The sequence below is a fragment of the Idiotropiscis lumnitzeri genome, chromosome 2 (assembly GCF_059441095.1).
Source record: "Idiotropiscis lumnitzeri isolate Australia: NSW breed Sydney's pygmy pipehorse chromosome 2, RoL_Ilum_1.0, whole genome shotgun sequence".
NCBI classification, from domain to species: Eukaryota; Metazoa; Chordata; class Actinopteri; order Syngnathiformes; family Syngnathidae; genus Idiotropiscis; species Idiotropiscis lumnitzeri.
In genome coordinates this window covers 37056056-37075121 of record NC_142392.1, presented here as the reverse complement: position 1 = coordinate 37075121, position 19066 = coordinate 37056056, and the positions used below count along the sequence as shown (strand labels likewise).

General features: G+C 44.9%; 1 protein-coding gene across 3 annotated transcripts in view; it reads right to left on the bottom strand.

Moving 5' to 3' along the window:
- Positions 1–16918, bottom strand: part of LOC148342459 (uncharacterized) — a 299864-nt gene extending 282946 nt beyond the window's left edge. Inside the window, exons 1-2 of one of the 3 annotated variants that reach the window (XM_088288806.1) lie at positions 16560–16790; positions 6127–9939 (exon numbers count right to left, since the gene is read on the bottom strand). In XM_088288806.1, coding sequence (XP_088144932.1) covers positions 7949–9939; positions 16560–16683 — 2115 coding nt within the window. In that variant the 5' untranslated portion in view covers positions 16684–16790 and the 3' untranslated portion in view covers positions 6127–7948. Of the gene's footprint in view, positions 1–6126; positions 9940–16559 lie in introns of those variants that run through there. The other 2 variants (XM_088288807.1, XM_088288808.1) reach the window with 2 other exon arrangements.
- Positions 16919–19066: the final 2148 nt, after the last annotated feature.

The following is a 19066-nucleotide window of genomic DNA, read 5'->3' as shown; positions in this document are numbered from 1 at the left end:
GGCTGCCAAACATTCGTCACGAGCTGCTCAACTACTGCCCCTAAAGCTATAGGAGGGTCGCACCTGCGAGGGCGTCCTTAGCGTGTCGAAAAGCCTTTTCCCGCTGCGGAGACCACTCGATAGGATTGTTAGCCTTCTTGTTTTTAGGGCACCGTAAAGAGGCTGCGAGAGGTGGGCTGCACGCGGAAGGAACCGGTTATAAAAATTAACCATGCCCTAAAACTCCTGCAGCGCCTTAACCGAGGCTGGCCGAGGGAACTCCACCACTGCCTTCACCTTGGCGGGCAAGCGGAACGCGCCCTGTGCTGAAATCCGGTGGCCGAAGAAATCGAGCTCAGGCAGACCAAACTGACATTTCGCTGGGTTAACGATCAGGCCATGCGAATCAAGATGCTTGAAAACCTCTGCTCAGTGCGACAGATGTTCCCTCTGGTGAAGGACTGGCCACCAGAACGTCGTCGAGATATACGAACACAAAGTGAAGGTCGCGCATCACAGATTCCATCAATCTTTGAAAAGTCTGTGCTGCCCCTTTCAGTCCAAGAGGCATGCGCAGGAATTCAAAAAGCTCGAACGGAGTTATCACCGTGGTTTTGAGCACATCGTCCACCCGCACAGCCACTTGGTGGGAACCACGGACCAAGTCCACTTTCGACAAAATGGCGGTGCCTGCCAAACGAGCGGAAAAATCTTGAATGTGTGGAATGGGTTAACGGTCATGCGTGGTCGCATTGTTAAGCAGACAAAAATCACCACAAGGCGGCCAAGAACCATCATTTTTAGGCACCATGTGTAAGGGCGAGGACCACGGACTGTTCAAACGCCTCACAATCCCCAAACGCTCCATTGTAGCAAACTCCCCTTTCGCAATAGCCAATTTGACGCGTCAAGGCAAAAACTGGCGGGCCAACCGTGGGAATGAAATGCTCCACCCCGTCGTGCTTTGTGTCGGTGGTGGAAAAAGCGGGAGTCGATATCGACGTAAAGTCTGTCAGCAAACGTTGATAAACGTCACCCGATGCCAAATAATTTGCATGCGTTAATGGCGCTTGCTTATTGACTCTGATATTAAGGTCCAATTTAAATTATAGTTTTATTTGAAAAGCCTGTAATTTTCTTTTTCTTTTTCACCTAATCACAAATTTCTTATTACAAAAGTGAACATGTTAATTCTATTTTATTTCCAATTTTTCTAATTTTGTGACTCATTTTGTCATGACCCGTGTCGGGCATGTCTGTGTTTTTTGTTATTGTTTTCGTCACCTCCCTGCCATGTGCACGTTGTTTATGTTTGTCAGCTGAGTAGGGGCGTTTCCCCTCAGCACTCCGTCTCCACCAGCCACGCACCTGTTCCCTGTCAACCATCACGCACCTGATTCCCATCTGCTCCCCCTAATTACCGGACTATTTATCCACCCCTGGCCGACAGCTTGGCGTCGGAACATTTGTCCTGCTACGCCCTGTTACGGACTTTCACGACCACCCTCCTTCTCGCTCATGCCCTCGCTCATGCCCTCGTTCATGCCCTCGTTCATGCCCTCGTTCATGCCCACGCTCCTGCTCCATGCTCATGCCCCCTGCTCATGCCCCCGGTCCCTGGTGTTTTGTCACGATCCTCGTCACTTGTCTTCTTTCGTTCTATTTAGTCACGTTTAGTTTGTCCACGCCACGTTGTTTGTCCTTGTTTGTTTCATTTAATAAATTCCCTTTAAGTTTATCCGTTTCCCTGCTTCTTCGCTTTCTGGGTCCACCTCCTCTTCGCCGAACGGCGAATCCTGACAGAATGTTCCGACCTCATCCGGACCCAGCGGGAGGCTCTCGGCGGCGTCGCCGTCGTCGTCGCTCCGACGACTCCCCTCCGCCTGCCGACCAACCCCGTATCCTCCATGTAGGTTCCATTTTTCGTTCCACATCGGTTTCACCCTTCTTGTTTCACGATCCCGTTAATGCGTACCCCTCCGTCATGCCTCCTCCCGTGCAACCCGACTCGGATTCAGACGACGACTCAGAGTCGGAATTCACTAATGACTCTCCCTCGGACGATGACTTCTGGGTACCCCTTCGGGTTGACCCTTTCTCCCCTTCTGCCACCGCGAGCCCTTACTGGGGCACCCGGTTGGCCTTCCGGGCACCCCCACGTGGCGGCCAACGATGGCGCCTCAGTGGGGGTTCGGCTACTCCCCACGGTACCATGCGTGCTCCACTCCCCGAGTCGCGCAAGTCACAGCCACGTCGTTCACCTCTTCCCCCGTCAAATTCTGCACCTAGTCACGTTCCCGTTGCGTCTCACAGTTCACGTACACCTCGTCCCCCATCGGTTTCCGCACCTGGTCACGTTCCCGTTTCGTCTCATAGCTCACGTTCACCAGCACCCCTAGTCTCGGTCCCTAGCGTCTCCCATTCCCCTGATCCCCTATATGGCGGCAGGCGGACGGGGATCAGGTCCCCCGCCTCGGCTGCGCCCGGTCCGAATGCTGCGCCCGGCCCGCAGTTGCCTCCACGTCAGCTGCAGCAACCCATGCCGCCTCCACGCCAGCTGCGCAGACCATGCCGCCTCCACGTCAGCTGCAGCAACCCATGTCGCCTCCACGTCAGCTGCAGCAACCCATGTCGCCTCCACGTCAGCTGCAGCAACCCATGCCGCCTCCACGCCAGCTGTGCAGACCATGCCGCCTCCACGTCAGCTGCAGCAACCCACGTCGCCTCCATGCCAGCTGCAGCAATCCACGTCGCCTCCACGCCAGCTGCAGCAACCCACGCAGCTTCCACGTCAGCTGCAGCAACCCACGCCGCTCCCTCGTCAGCTGCACCTTCCAGTGCCGGTCCCTCACCAGCTGCAACCTCCAGAGTCCCACTCCGGCTCACCGTCAGCTGCTGAGCCCCGTCCCGGCACCTCCCTAGCTGCGAAGCCCCGTCCCGGCTCCTCGCCAGCTGCTGAGCCCCGTCCCGGCTCCTCGCCAGCTGCTGAGCCCCGTCCCGGCTCCTCGCCAGCTGCTGAGCCCCGTCCCGGCTCCTCGCCAGCTGCTGAGCCCCGTCCCGGCTCCTCGCCAGCTGCTGAGCCCCGTCCCGGCTCCTCGCCAGCTGCTGAGCCCCGTCCCGGCTCCTCGCCAGCTGCTGAGCCCCGTCCCGGCTCCTCGCCAGCTGCTGAGCCCCGTCCCGGCTCCTCGCCAGCTGCTGAGCCCCGTCCCGGCTCCTCGCCAGCTGCTGAGCCCCGTCCCGGCTCCTCGCCAGCTGCTGAGTCCCGTCCCGGCTCCCCGCCAGCTGCGGAGCCCCGTCCCGGCTCCCCGCCAGCTGCGGAGTCCCGTCCCGGCTCCCCGCCAGCTGCTGAGTCCCGTTCCGGCTCCTCGCCAGCTGCTGAGTCCCGTCCCGGCTCCCCGCCAGCTGCTGAGTCCCGTTCCGGCTCCCCGCAAGCTGCTGAGTCCCGTCCCGGCTTCCCGCCAGCTGCTGAGCCCCGTCCCGGCGCCTTGCCAGCGCCCCAGGTCCACATTCCGGCGGAGCATGTCTTGCATCCGCTCCCAGTTCCCGATCCAGCGGAGCACGCTGTGCGTCCGTTCCAAGTTCACGTTAAGACGGAGGACATCCCGCATCCGTCCCAAGTTCACGTCCCGGCGGAGCACGTCCTGCGTCCGCCTCAAGCTCATGTCCCGGCGGAGCACGTCCTGCACCCGCCTCAAGTCCATGTCCAGGCGGAGCACTCCCTGCGTCCGTCCCAAGTTCCCGTCCCGGCGGAGCACGTCCTGCGTCCGCCTCAAGCTCATGTCCCGGCGGAGCACGTCCTGCGTCCGTCTCAAGGTCAAGTCCACGTTCAGGCGGAGCACTCCCTGCATCCGTCCCAGGTTCACGTCCCGGCGAAGCACGTCCTGCGTCCGTCTCCAGGTCAAGTCCACGTTCAGGCGGAGCACTCCCTGCATCCGTCCCAAGTTCACGTCCCGGCGGAGCACGTCCTGCGTCCGCCTCAAGCTCATGTCCCGGCGGAGCACGTCCTGCGCCCGTCCCAAGTCCTTGTTCTGGCAGAGCACGTCCCGCAGCCGCCTCAGGTCTTCGATCCGACGGCGCTCGTCCTGCACCTGTCGCAAGTTCCTGCCTCGACGGCGGTTAACAATTCCCCGCCGTCCCAAGTCACGTTGTGGACGACGACCAGCTGCCGCTCCACGTTCCTGTCTCGGCGGGGCTCGTCAACCAGCCGCCGCTCCACGTTCCTGTCTCGGCGATGATCGACAACCAGCCGCCGCTCCACGTTCCTGTCTCGGCGGGGCTCGACGACCAGCCGCCGCTCCACGTTCCTGTCTCGGTGGGATTCGTCGACCTACCGCCGCGTCTCGTCCCTGCTCCGGCGGCGTCCGGCGATCCACCGCGTCCCGTCTCCGTCTCGGCGGCGTCCGACGACCAGCCGCCGCTCCACGTTCCTGTCTCGGCGGGGCTCGACGACCAGTCGCCGCTCCACGTTCCTGTCTCGGCGGGGCTCGATGACCAGTCGCCGCTCCACGTTCCTGTCTCGGCGGGGCTCGACAACCAGCCTCGCTCATGCCCACGCTCCTGCTCCATGCTCCATGCTCATGCCCCCTGCTCATGCCCCCGGTCCCTGGTGTTTTGTCACGATCCTCGTCACTTGTCTTCTTTCGTTCTATTTAGTCACGTTTAGTTTGTCCACGCCACGTTGTTTGTCCTTGTTTGTTTCATTTAATAAATTCCCTTTAAGTGTATCCGTTTCCCGGCTTCCTCGCTTTCTGGGTCCACCTCCTCTTCGCCGAACGGCGAACCCTGTCACATTTTACTTCAACCAGTTCTACCTCAAAGTGAACAACTACACATCAATGTTATTTGTAGTCTCTGATTTCTTCTCTGCCTTAATGAAAATTATAGCCCTTCTAATCAAATTATTATCTTTTTTCCTGTGTCATTTCTATCTCTGCATTTCATTCAATTTCTGGTCTATCTTAATACAAACATCATCAACTGAAATATGAAATATAAAATATTTATTTCTTCAATTCATCCTTAAAGCAGAATCTAATTCTTATCCTCATCCATCTGTTCAAGTCACACCTACTTCAATCACCAAACTCTCTCTCTGACTTCCTCCCCCTACTTGGGACCTCTTAACAGAACTGTTAACTCTTTGATAATCAGCTGGTGCATTTATTTCCTTCCTTTTTTTTTCTTCCTCTCGCTCCTGTTTCTTTGTTTTTCCTTATCTTCACTCATCTTCCTAAATCAACCTCGGCGTCTAGGTTCAATCTTTTCATAAAACGCACATCAGGCAAGTTTTCTCTCTCATTTCTTTGAGCCTGTCCCATCGTAAAAGTTATTTTATTTTATTTTCAAATTGGAATAAATGTATTTCCGCAAGTCTTCCCCTTTATTGATTTCTTTTGTAAATTTTGGAATTATTTTCCTCAATAAGATCTCATCACTCCTAAGTAGCCTTTTGTTGGTTACTAATCATTGATTCCATTTTTTCTCTACTTCATCAATCCTTTTAGCACAATTCCAACCACTTTTATCACTCTAACATTTTGACACACACACAGACACAAACGTAGACACGGGCCCACAAAATGACACACACAATTCTCAACATTGAACAGCTACAAACAATAAGAATATGTTATAAATAACAACAACACAATGTATCTTTATCTTTCGCCAATAATAAGTCCTTTAATTCAACTAATATCTCTCCTAATTTTAAATATGCGCATCCCAGTCGGGCTAGTGCACCCTTTGCCACAAGTGCAAAGCAACGCACCAATGTGTCTGTTTTTTAGATTTCTCTATCTTTTTAGAGTTCTTCTTTGTCTTGTCTATGATTATTAATTCTGGCGGTACTATATAGTACTTTTGTGAGTTTTTAACCAACCTCTGAATTTTTATTAAATATATTTAATTTTCCATTGAACCCAAATCTTTATTTTATTTCATTAAGATCCTGTTTTTTCACATGCGTCCAATCCTTACACTGCAGCATATTTCTGGGTTTCATTTTACTACCTAATATCCCTGTTTTAGAAAACTTGGTCCAGTTTGTCAACACCTCGGGTGTTCTAAAAACTGGTTTCTTATTAGTAAGACAGCAACTCAAATTTCCTGTTGTGGTAATTCTCACTTCAACCTTTTCAGGTGGAGGATTCCTGCCTCTGCATCCACAACAGTCTCTTTATAACCCGACTGTATTACATGGGAATAAAATACCAAATGGTATTTGTAATCCCCAATCACACCATTCACTCACTTTACTTACGGTTTGCGCAAACATTCACACACAAAATTTAAATGTACATTGCACGTGATGTTGTGTTTTCCCCCTTTCTTATCGTCGGCTTTCTTTTTTCCACCAATTCTCTTCTCACTGCTTCGAAACCTGATCCTTCAGGCGTGGCTTAGAGTCATATTTCTTCACTCACTTTTCCAGAAATTGGCAACAATCCGGGTCATACCCGTTCATAACTTCACATCTGAATCTACTTTCAACTCTTTGGCCACGTTTTGACCTATTTTCCATTGTTGTCTGAAGTCCGTTACTTTTACTCACACTCAACCACTAACCTCTTTTTTTTCTCTCTCTCTCTCTCTCACACACACAGCTGCGCAGCCACAGATCAGCACACACAAAGTATCAACTTTAAATCACTTCTCAGTCAAACGTGCAGTTTGTTTACCAAAGAAATTCAAATAAAAATAATAAAAACCACCGAAAATAACGCCTTATTTTATTATTTCCTAAATTTAATGTGAAATTGTGAGTAGACTTCCTCGAGGTTTTCGACATACCGAGAAACGTTTAATTTACTCGACCGTGTTATCCGCACAGAGAAAACATGTTTCTAAACGAGTTACGACCTAATACCATTTATGTAACTCCTTGAATAACACGATTCGGTTTTAGAGGGACCACAGAACCCTTAATTTACACTATCGTGCTATCCGCAAGGGAAACCCAGTTTCTCAATGAGATATGGCCTAATTCCATTGATATAACTGCTTAGACTAGCACGATCCAGTCTATCACACCGTACTGGTCAACGGCTAGGGACCCGGCCCCGCGCGCGCCTAGTCCCACTCACTAACTTTCAATTCCCCTGCCAATTGTTTTAGTCATTTAACATTTTAAAATGGTGGTACGAAATAATTTGAAACACAATACCTGGTTGCCTTCCGGGTCAGCCTGGTCCGATAGGGAATCGTCTCCGGGCAGGTGGCCGACGCAGGAGTTCGGAGACCCGCTTCCTCAACGGGGAAGCGCTGACGTCAGATTCTGTGGCGTCCGAGGGTCCCACGGCGGTCACATCCGTCCGGACGAGATTCACGGTTTTCGGGCACCAGATAGGTTTAAATGTCCTGACGCCTTTTGGGAGAGTTTATTGAAATGGCCAAGGCCAGAAAGGAACCAAGCAAGGTTGTTCGTTTTTACCGGTCGCGAGCGGAAGAGAGACCAGGAGCAGACAGGCGCCTCACTCAGTTCAGCTCTGCGCACCCTCTCGCCTCTCTTCCGTTCCGCCTCGTCTTTTATTAGAGCTTGAAGGAGAGTCATAACGAAACTGAAACTAGCACATCATGGCTTACAATGAAAGCAAGGAAATAAAAACTTAACTCATAACGAAAGTTTAGATTAGACAACAAAACCTATCTCTGAGGCAAAAATGTAAGTGTGTGTGTGCGTGTGCAATTATTAATACAATTAGTGTATAAAAACATGTTTAGAAATACACAAACTGATTACATAAGGTTACTTGAGGTGATTGTGGTCTTCAGCTTATCTTACAAATATAAAAACAACAAAAATCATCATCACTCGGACACAATGGTTCTTCTGGCAATGATCACATTGGCTTAGTGTCAATAAAAGAGCTTTGCAAAATTCAATATTTCATATTTTATTCAAAATCACATTTACATCTTACCACAAAGAGTCGGTTCCTTCAGTTTTCTTTGGGTAGTTTTTTAAGCTTCAAGGATCGCTGCTATTGTCACCAGCACAATTGTGTCTCTTAGCACTATGTTTAGTGGAGAATTTTTTAGCACAAACGCTGCAACTGAATGGCTTGTCTCCATTGTGTGTTCTTGTGTGGCTTTGTAAACTTGACTTTTGAGAGAAACTCTTGGCACAAACTGAGCAGGAAAAAGTTTTTTCTCCACTGTGTGTTCTTGTGTGCGCTGTTAAATTTGACTTTACAGAGAAACTCTTGGCACAAACTGAGCACGAAAAGGGTTTTTCTCCACTGTGTGTTTTTGTGTGGCTTGTTAACGTTGACTTGACAGAGAAGCATTTTCCACAAACTGAGCAGGAAAAAGGTTTTTCTCCACTGTGTGTTCTTCTATGGTTTGTTAAAGTTGGCTTATCAAAGAAGCTTCTGCCACAAACTGAGCAGGAAAAAGGTTTTTCACCACTGTGTGTTCTTGTGTGTTCTGTTAAATATGCCTTTCTCGAGAAGCATTTCCCACAAACGGAGCATGAAAACGGTTTTTCACCACTGTGTGTTCTTGTATGTTCTGTTGAATGTGCCTTTTGAGAGAAGCATTTTCCACAAACTGAGCAGGAAAAAGGTTTTTCTCCACTGTGTGTTCTTGTGTGCGTTTTTAAATGTGACTTTTTAGAGAAACATTTGCCACAAACTGAGCAGGAAAAAGGTTTTTCTCCACTGTGTGTTCTTGTGTGCGTTTTTAAATGTGACTTTTTAGAGAAACATTTGCCACAAACTGAGCAGGAAAAAGGTTTTTCTCCACTGTGTGTTCTTCTATGGTTTGTTAAAGTTGGCTTATCAAAGAAGCTTCTGCCACAAACTGAGCAGGAAAAAGGTTTTTCACCACTGTGTGTTCTTGTGTGTTCTGTTAAATATGCCTTTCTCGAGAAGCATTTCCCACAAACGGAGCATGAAAACGGTTTTTCACCACTGTGTGTTCTTGTATGTTCTGTTAAATGTGCCTTTTGAGAGAAGCATTTTCCACAAACTGAGCAGGAAAAAGGTTTTTCTCCACTGTGTGTTCTTGTGTGCGTTTTTAAATGTGACTTTTTAGAGAAACATTTGCCACAAACCGAGCAAGAAAATGGTTTTTCTCCACTGTGTGTTCTTCTATGTTTTGTTAAAGTTGATTTTAGAGAGAATCCTTTGCCACAAACTGAGCAGGCGAGGGTTTTTTCTCCACTGTGTGTTCTTGTATGTTCTGTTAAATGTGCCTTTTGAGAGAAGCATTTTCCACAAACTGAGCAGGAAAAAGGTTTTTCTCCACTGTGTGTTCTTGTGTGCGTTTTTAAATGTGACTTTTTAGAGAAACATTTGCCACAAACCGAGCAAGAAAATGGTTTTTCTCCACTGTGTGTTCTTCTATGTTTTGTTAAAGTTGATTTTAGAGAAAATCTTTTACCACAAACTGAGCATGAAAAAGGTTTTTCTCCACAATGTGTTGTGTGTTTTTTTAAATTTCCCTTTTGAGAGAAGCATTTTCCACAAACTGAGCATGAAAAAGGTTTATCTCCACTGTGTGTTCTTGTGTGCATTGTTAACATTGACTTATGCAGGAAGCTTTTGCCACAAACCGAGCAAGAAAATGGTTTTTCTCTACTGTGTGTTTTTTTGGGCCCTTTTAAAGACAACTTTGAAGTTAATGAGTCAGTGTGACATGCCCTTTCGCCTTTGGCTTGCCCATTATCACCATCATCATCATCATCATCGTCACGAGCGTCTGATAATGTGTCCTCATTGTGTGCTTGTGATGGCCCCCAGTGGTCTTCATCACCTTCTGTTGTCACGTGATGACTTGAACTGCTGCTTGCAGGCTCCGCCCCTCTGTTGTCCTCACTCTCATCCTTGTTTTCATCTTCAGTCTTTATAGGGACAACGTTCACTGGTGACTTGTTGATCTCCTCCTCCTCCTCCTCCTTTTTGATGCGAGTCAAATCTGGCTCCTCTTTCACAGAGCATAGATCGTTTTCACTGACGTCTGTGGGACACAAATAGACAAATTTGGTTTGGTCAGGTCAAACCTCACCACTTTGTCTTATATTGTTTCTACCGAGCTACCTTGACTTGTGCCTGGCGAACACGGAACAATGCGTGCGACCCCGATTTGGACCGGACCATGGGGGCATTTCACAAAATTACGTCCTACGATGTAAACCTCCCTTTAGCAGCACAACAGTGATACACAAGCATTTAAAAAGGAAGCATGTTGTGGCTGATGCTCGATTTCATTCCGGACATAGTCACAGGCGTTTCTGGAAGCGATCTGAAGGCTATTGTGTGCGTCTGATGGAACACCTGTTGTGGGACCCTAACATATTGATGCAGACCACTGGGGGCCATCGCAACATAATGTCATTGATAAAATAGGAATCCTTCAAGTTAAATATGTTTACAAGTAATTCATTTTGCATTTAGAGATAGTTTCATCGTGGGTACTTTTTGCTTCCATTATAATCTGAATACCAAAAAGAATTAAAGGGGCTCTGGCATCATAGTCACTATTTATTGCATGATTTACGTTTGTTTTTGTTTTTTTCCCCCAAAATGACTTTCAGCCTGCTAGTACATTCCAACATTCCCCTTTTTTACTTTTTTTTTAATAAAAATTCTGTTTCTCAATAAAATTTAAAACAAAATTACGTTTGAAGAGAAAAAATCCCTACACGTAAGCATTAAGCAACAACACTTTCACTCTGACTTTCGTATTGACATATTTGAATAATGACTGTATATTTTAAAGTTATCCAATATGTATTCTAATTTGACGAAGATACACCAAAATATTATGAGTTCACTGAATTATTTTGTAACCGCAATGATGCTTAACAGCCAAAGGGTGTCAGTAATGAGTAACAAAGTAACACAAGACCTCCCACTGATACATCATCATTGTGATTTGGATAAATTACCAGGAACTATGAGATGCAAACCACCTGAGCCACAGGAACTTTATTACCAGGAACGAAATGTTCCTGGGCTTGTTGGTAGAAAAGGGGGTTGTGGCGTACTCCCTTTTTAAGCCCATAGTAAGCCAAAGATGCAGATGCATTCCTTGCAGCATGCGCTTGTTCTCTGATGAGATCCGTGCAACCCTGGATGAATGCATTAAATGTATTTTAAATGTTTGGATGAGGTGAAACTACGCACACGTGCACAAAACTGTGCAGAGCCACCGGAGGTTCATTGACAGAGCCAGTAAAAGTTTCATAAATAAGACCAATACGTACTTGATTTATTAAAAAAAAAATAATCCTTTGTGCTTTATCCACTAAAATTCATCAACCGCCATTGATCTTATTGCCGCAGTGTGCACATTTTTTAGAGTCAGGTTGAATCATTCCATAAGGAATTGCTTGAACTAGTTATGTCAGAGAAGTTATTGTAAAAAACGAGACAAGCCTGCACAAATGTATCACCCAGCCAAGATTGTCTTTGTCACTTGCGAGGAGCAGTCCGCCAAAGAGAAAAGCTTTCCCACTCCTGTGCAGCGTTTTATTGAAGCACAGCAAAGCATTTTGAATATGCAAACTCATAAAGAACGGAAAAACACGAATACTTTGACTTTATCACACCCGTCCACACTCTTCCTGTTGTTCGAACGGTTTCAGCTTACAAGACATGTTTGGGTCACACTTCTGTTAAACGCGAACGGTTTCCTGTCGAACACGGTTCAAGACGTGCATCTGTTTTTGTGGCTTCCTGCTAAACTGCCAGCATAGACACAACTCTGTTACCACTGAACTCACGTTTTCCTGTGTAAGAGGTCCATGTTTTTGTGACCTTCTATTAACCCGTAAGCATAGTTTTGAAACATGATGACATGACAAACTTAATTTCTTTCACAATAATATAAAAACTTTCGCAGATATAGCAAAAACAAATTGGAGAAGCAGTGGAGCAGAGCACAACATCAGTCAGACCCCGGGTCCACAACCCCTCTGGCAGAGACGCAAACAGAGCTTTCGCTTCAGAGTGACCCATTCACTGTCTACCCTCGTGTCGAGAAACTCGGAAAATGTTCCGTAACAGAAGAATTCGTAATGGGTGCTGAAACACCACACCCTGCTAGTGACGGAGTTTCTACATCTGAAATTAACTCTGCCAAAAGTCTTCACCAATGGGCCGAAATCTTTAGTATGACGATGCGCACCGATAGTTAATGTGATTTGTGGCTCCGCGAACAGAGACAATTCATAGCGTTTCCTCTGCTCTGGGGCAAGGCACACATGCGAGGCAGCACCGGTAGACATCACAAATACACAATCCTAATGCAAGATGCACTTCTGACCCTCGGAATTGGGTGAATGCATCCTGACAAACCAAATAATCAGAACTCAGTGTTCAATGCAAAGGACCAATTGGTAGTTTGAATGGGTGGAGGCGGCTGCACCGCGCAGACCAGAGCAGGAACAGGACGTACCAGCTGCGGGAGGATGGAGACCCTGGTCTCAGAGCTGCCCAGTCGACTGGAACGGAGGACAACATATGCTTCCCCCGGCGGAAGCGCACAGTCATATTCAGTCCCTTCTGGAAATTCAGTCCCACTCGAATTCCAGTGTTTCACAGGTGCGGGTTCGGTCCTTGGCAGTGACTCAGCCAATCTCAAGAGTTCTACAAGCCTGACAGTATTGTTGCTCATTGGGATATGCAGAAGAAGCTTGCAAAGCGTGGAATATCTTGTTCCACCATCATAAACTGTTGTCCATCAATCGTGCGTCAAGTGTGCGTTTGGAAGCCATAGAAGCGTTGTCGGAGGAGGGGCTAGCGATGGCGCCCCTGTGCTAGTGGACCTCTTTGTGACTGGCGTGGCGCTGGACCACAGGATGGCACATTTCAGGAAGTGGCTCGGTTTGGACCGCTCATCACCCAGTGACCCCACAGCAAGAGCACGTCCCACTCACAACCCATGTCTATAACCACCCTACTTCTGTTACGTGACCTTGTTGACCGGCAGGTGCGGACAACAATCCTGCTGTGGCACTGCGTCACCAGAACCTGGCCAAGGAGCAGCGGAAACGGAAAGAGCAGACGCAATGGGAGCTGCATGCGTCGGATGCTGCATTAGCTGCTTCCCCCCGCTTTTATTTTATTTTTTTTCCCATATTCTTTTTTCCTTTCCCTGTGAATTAGCACTCTTGGCCCCTTGAACCCGCGAGTGTAACAATTCGTTTTCTACATCCAATACAATATTTTCTTTCATCGATGCAAAAACGGGGGTTCTACTCATTCTGATTAGCAGTTTCTCATTGACGGACTGTTACGCTTGATGTCAGTAACTGGGAGGCGCACGCCCTCGAGGACGGCCACTCGGCACAGCTGTGTGGTGGTGACACTATTGGACGGGTCACTGGCGGAAGCTTCAATCCATTCACGTCTCGCCCCGTCTCCCATAAGAGCTCACAAACTTAATATTTTACATATATTTTACAAATGCCAATTGGTTTTGTCTTCTGTTTATGATTCATATTCAATCCCCATGAACACGTCAACTATAATTTAGCTCCTCTTTTTTAACCAACTAATACAGTGATTCTCAAATAGTGGGGCGCGGTGCGATGCTGAGGGGGGCGCGTGGGACCCTGGGGAACATGATTTGCATGGTTTTGGGACCAAAAAATTCGATCTCAGGCAACAAGTTTGAGCTCGTCAATTTTGTTTGTGCCCCGAGTTCACGCAGTACTGGTTTTTAAAAAAATGTGTTGCCCTGTCACGCAGTACTGATTAAAAAAAAAAAAACGTCGCCCCATCGCTCGTTGACCCGGAAGTGATTTCTTTCGCCGCTCCTTAAATGCCCCGCGCCAAGCTATCTTGCGCAGCAGCTGAGCGAGCAAGGAGGCGCTAAGCGCGCTAATCGCTAAAATGAATTGCTTCGATGGACGCTCGACTTTGAAAAGAAGTCTGACTCAAACCGCGTTCGGGCGGAGAGCCAGCAGCTATGAACAGAAATGTTGTATTGCAACCATTACGTATCCAAACAAAATAAGACGATGGCTACGTGAGCAATTTAGCAGACGCTCTCAGGCTGGAACACGGAAATGGCTGACGTCATCACAACGAAGCCGTTTGACGTCAAACGGATTATAAAAATAAAAAAAAATGTATAGTCAACATATTCAAACTGGTGCTTTATGTTATTTATATAGAATTTTTGTTTGAAATCCCCCTGGCTCTTTTTGTCTTTTCTATATTATGTACGTATTAATAACTGTTTGGTTTGTTCATGTTAATAAAGTAAAAAAAACTAAACAAAAACGTATAGTAAATATTTATCATCCCATCAATATTCGCACCACAGAGTGCTGAGTTTCGAGAGCCTCACAATAGTCGTTCTCAAAATGATATTTTTTTTAATCAATTTATCTTTGTTAAGGGATATTTTATTGACAATCCAACATTAATATACAAAGAACATGTACATGAGTACGAAATGTAAAAAAACTGTAGTGGGGGGGGCGCAAATTTATTTTCTTCTTGGTAGGGGGGAGGCGTGACAGGAAATAATTGAGAACCACTGAACTAATATAACCCCGTTTTCCTCAACCAATGAGTCAGTATAATTTGAAGTGGAATATCCGCAGACTAAAAATTTCTAATTTAATTTATATTAATTAACTGTATATGAAAAGTCCCCTCATAACATGATAATTCATCATATTCCTGTCATTTCCATCTCAAAATGTCGTTTCATTAATTGAATTACCCTTGTACATCCGTCGCCAAACTGAAGTACGGAACATTAGATGTTTTTTTTTTTCGTTTTGCATGACCTTTAACCTTGCATGTTCTGTTTCAACAAAATTGTATCTTTTATCAGTTTCCCTGTTTCATGAGTTGCTGCCGGGGGCACAAAGGAGGAGTTCAGAGAGGAATTTCACCCTCAGGGGCAATCCCAAACTTTTGTTTCCAGGACATTGTAACACTCTGGGCTGGTTTATTGTTCTTCTTATTGCAATTTTACTGCGTTCAGTCTTCCTCGAGACTGAATACGTTCTCGTGTTTGCCAAAGAGTTAATCCTAGTTTCTCACTTTAGCTTTGCACAGTCAATATATGAACTTTTTCAACTGCACAATCACTTCATTGAGGTCTAATTATCAATTGTTTACCGTAGTCAGACTTTTGCCGTCAAAGATACCTGTTCCTGAACCATATGTTAACGTTTTCATCACTCAGAGCTTTTCCGTGTTGACAAATCAGATTCCACGGAACATGCATTCATTCTTTTATGATCTTAGATTTCGCTATTTAAATGGTGACAAAATTATAATTATTTTTAACAGAATTTAATAAAAACGTCCACAAGCATAGAATGGATGTTTGGTTGGTGTTAGATGAACGGATATTAGGTGAGTTAATTTTTGAGACAAACATCTATTATGAATGAACATGTCCTTTCAATGTATTTAACTTTGCCACGTCTTACCTTCACCCTCACTGTTCATAACAAAAAATATTTTCTTGTCAAATAAATATGCTTCTATAAACTCAAGAAATTCCAAGTTTTGTTTTGAATTAAGTCACAAAATTATACATGCATGGTTTGACACATGTTGTTCATATGTAGTGTTGGGGCCGCAACTAATGATTGCCTGTTTGTCCTTTACAAAAATAGTTTATAATTTAATTGTTACCAATTATTTGATTAATCAGTTGTTGGAATTCATTCATAGTCATGTTGACCCTTGGCCTTGGAAACATATTTTGAGTGATCAGTGGATGATTGCCCAACAGGTGTCACATACTTAATATTTAAAGTAGACCCAGCATGACACAAAATGGTGTGCTTGATCTACTTACTAAATGTAAGGTAACTTTTTGCATCACATTTTTATGTAGATAGTGCAAGGATTGTTTTGTAAAGGCTACTTCATTTCTTGTGTGGAAGAAATTAGATTTGCAAGTAAAATCCACTTAACTTTGCAAGTCAGGTTAGTTTTATTTTCGCAAGTAAAGTCTACTTAACTTTGCAAGCAAGTTAACTTGAATAGTTAGGTTGCATTTACTGAAGTAATGTAGTTAACAAACTTGCAGAATTAAGTTGACTTCACTTGCAAAATTTAAACTAACTTGACTTGTAAAATTAAGTAGACTTTACAAAACCGATTTCTTATGCACAAGAAATTAAGTAGATGAAACAAGCACTGTCCTTGCTTTATAAACATAAATGTGTGATGCAAAAGGTTACCTTACATTTTCTAAGTAGATCAGCCCCAAAATTTTTATCAGTGTGGATATAAAAATACACGACATCTGTCAGCATAGTTTTGAAACATGATGACATGACAAACTTAATTTCTTTAACAACATATAAATACCGGAATATGTAAAATGTTAAACAATCAGTTCGAATTTTAAAATGGGGAAAAAAAACACGGAGTTTACCCCCCCACTATTGGTTATTCTTTGGCATCCATTTTCTGCACTGATTTCGTTTGGCATAAACAAATGTTCAGCAGACCTGCAGGTAAAAGGCAATAATTAAAAATAAAACGGCAATAACCTTGAACGCATTCCCCCAAACAACTTAATGTTGTGATGCATATTTTTAACGATAGAAAGTCGTTCTTTACAAAGCAAATGAGAGTAAGACGTGTACAAACCTGCTTTGTGTGGCACAACACGAAGCTGGTTGCAAACTTCGTCCAGCAGTTGAAGATGTTGCTCGTTCTCTTCTTTTATTTCACAAAGTTCCTCTTTGTACTTGGGTGTCGTTCTAGCACACATTTTCAAACGCCAATCTCAACAAATCCGCACTTGGTCTTTGCTTGGCGATAACTCGTGAGCTTCTCTTTGTTCGACGAGACGAATGAAAGATGGCGTCGTTTTTTTCCTTCGAGAAAATGGCAGTCTGTTCGTCACGAAAGCGGAAGAACAGGACACACCCCGCTGTGATATGATTGGCTGCTGGCTGTGTGGAGCACTGTCACCAACTCACCGACAGATGTCGCCATTTGCGATGCAAATCATTGTTATCTTCTTCTAAACATAGAGAAAAACCTAAGATGCACATGAACAAACATTTTAGTTCCCAAATATGAACTTGAGAGATGTATTGAATTTTACTTTTGTTGCTGGTTTTGTTTTCACATCTGACACCATGTTGTTGGTTGGACAGTATTCCAAATGTATTTCTCTATTATTAACAGTTGACATGATAAAGTGATACTTTATGTCAACATATTTGCCTCTTTACAGGGTTTTTCGCCAGCGACGTGGTTGCGAATTTTAAATTAAAATACATCACTGTTTTATTCTCTAAATGTTAGAGTCTTAAAAAATGATTTCAATGTTTATAACTTAAATAACTTAAATATTTCATTATTCGTTTCAGTATTCATTAAACTACGGTGATTCATTATTTATTTCAAGATTCATTGAACTGTTTTAGTAATAATTTAGTATTCAATGTTTACTCGTGACTGTATTTACTTTTTCAATATTTGTGTCACTATTTTGTTCAATCTTAATATTATGGAAAATTATTTAGCAAGTAAGGTTTTTGCTATTTATTGTGGCCACCTGCTTTTGAAGAAAGTGCCTTTCGCTTCTTGTACGAGAGGATTCTTTGTGAAGCCAAAACAACACGACCTTGACTGATAAGTAGGCTCAACGCAGAAAAAGTATCTTTTTGTTTTAAGATTACACAGTTCCTGTCAAATAAATCTTCATCTTCCTGTGTGCATCAGTATCTTCCCACGCACTTCTCCCACTGAGATCACTCTGCAGACTGACTCAAAAGACAATTTATTTTCCAGACTATCTCATTGATCTTCCCTAACTGCTGAAAATTCCACAACAATTTGGGGTCAGACGTGGGATAGCTGAATATCCGCCGGTGAAATTCAGGGATGCTGGCAGGTGACCTCCAGGGTCCAATTCAGACAGCAGCAGCAACAAACAGCGTGATGCGAATCATCTCGTCCGTGGTGACAAATAAACGCTGACTCCAGTCGCCATCAAGTTGCCAACTCCTGACATACCAAAACCTTTGAGAGAAACTGAGACTATTTGCGTTTCTCTTTTTGTTCTTTTTATAGTTCAACTTTGAGTTCAGTTTTTCACCTTTTCACACAGCGTAATGAAGGCCAGTTGAGCAAGTGGAACAAGTGTTTTTATTGATGATTGTGGAAGATACCGATTTCATAAGCACCGTTTCTTCTCACACCTTTTCCATTAGGTACGATTTAAAAGACAACTGAAAAGCATAACGTTAACAAATGTTGTTCCAGGCAAAGGCAATTAATTTCATTTAAATGTTTGATGTAAACACAAAAAAATCATCATCACTCAGACACAATGCACTGATCACATTGGCCTTGTGTCAATAAAAGAGCTTTGAAAATTCAATATATCATATTTTCTAAATCACATTTACATCTTACCACGAAGAGTCGGTTCCTGGAGGTTTTTTTTTTGTCTTTTTTTAAGCTTCAAGGATCGCTGCTATTCTCGTAGGGCTGGGCAATAAACCGAAAATTTACCGTGATCGAAATTTAATAAAATCATTTTGCCCATGTCGGTTAATTCGGTGTTTTAAAAAAAAAAAAGAAGTCCTTTCTGTCTGCAGCTATGTTCATGCCCCTGAAAGACGGCTTGAGCGGCTGTAGTCACGTGACTCCACCCAGCTGAACAAGAAAGAAAACTGACGACGCGGTCGTAGCTGTCGATTCAAATCTAGAAGCAGCTGACACGGCTGAAGACGACGTAATGTTCGTTGAAATTGTTCCTGACTCGCTTGTCCCGAAAAGAAATTCCGACATCTGTCGTTAAGAAATGTTTTGGGTTCCAAAAAGACGATGTTTGAGCAAAAGAACACGAACTACAAAGTGCGTCGTCAGCACCTGAAACAGCGCGTCCAACCTTTTCTTTTTCACCACCCACAACACAACCATGCCGTTGACTTGGAGCTTGTGCTAAAAGTTCAAAGTGAGAAGCAAGGTTCGACAAGTGACAACAGCCCATAACGGAGGCGACACCATTCGAGAGAATGTCTCGGTGGTGGACGCGATAGCCTAGCACATAGCTAAAGATAGAGCTCCTCTTGTTACAGTGGAGCGCACAGGATTTAAACGCCTCATGAAAGTAGCCGACGAGAGGTACGAAAATA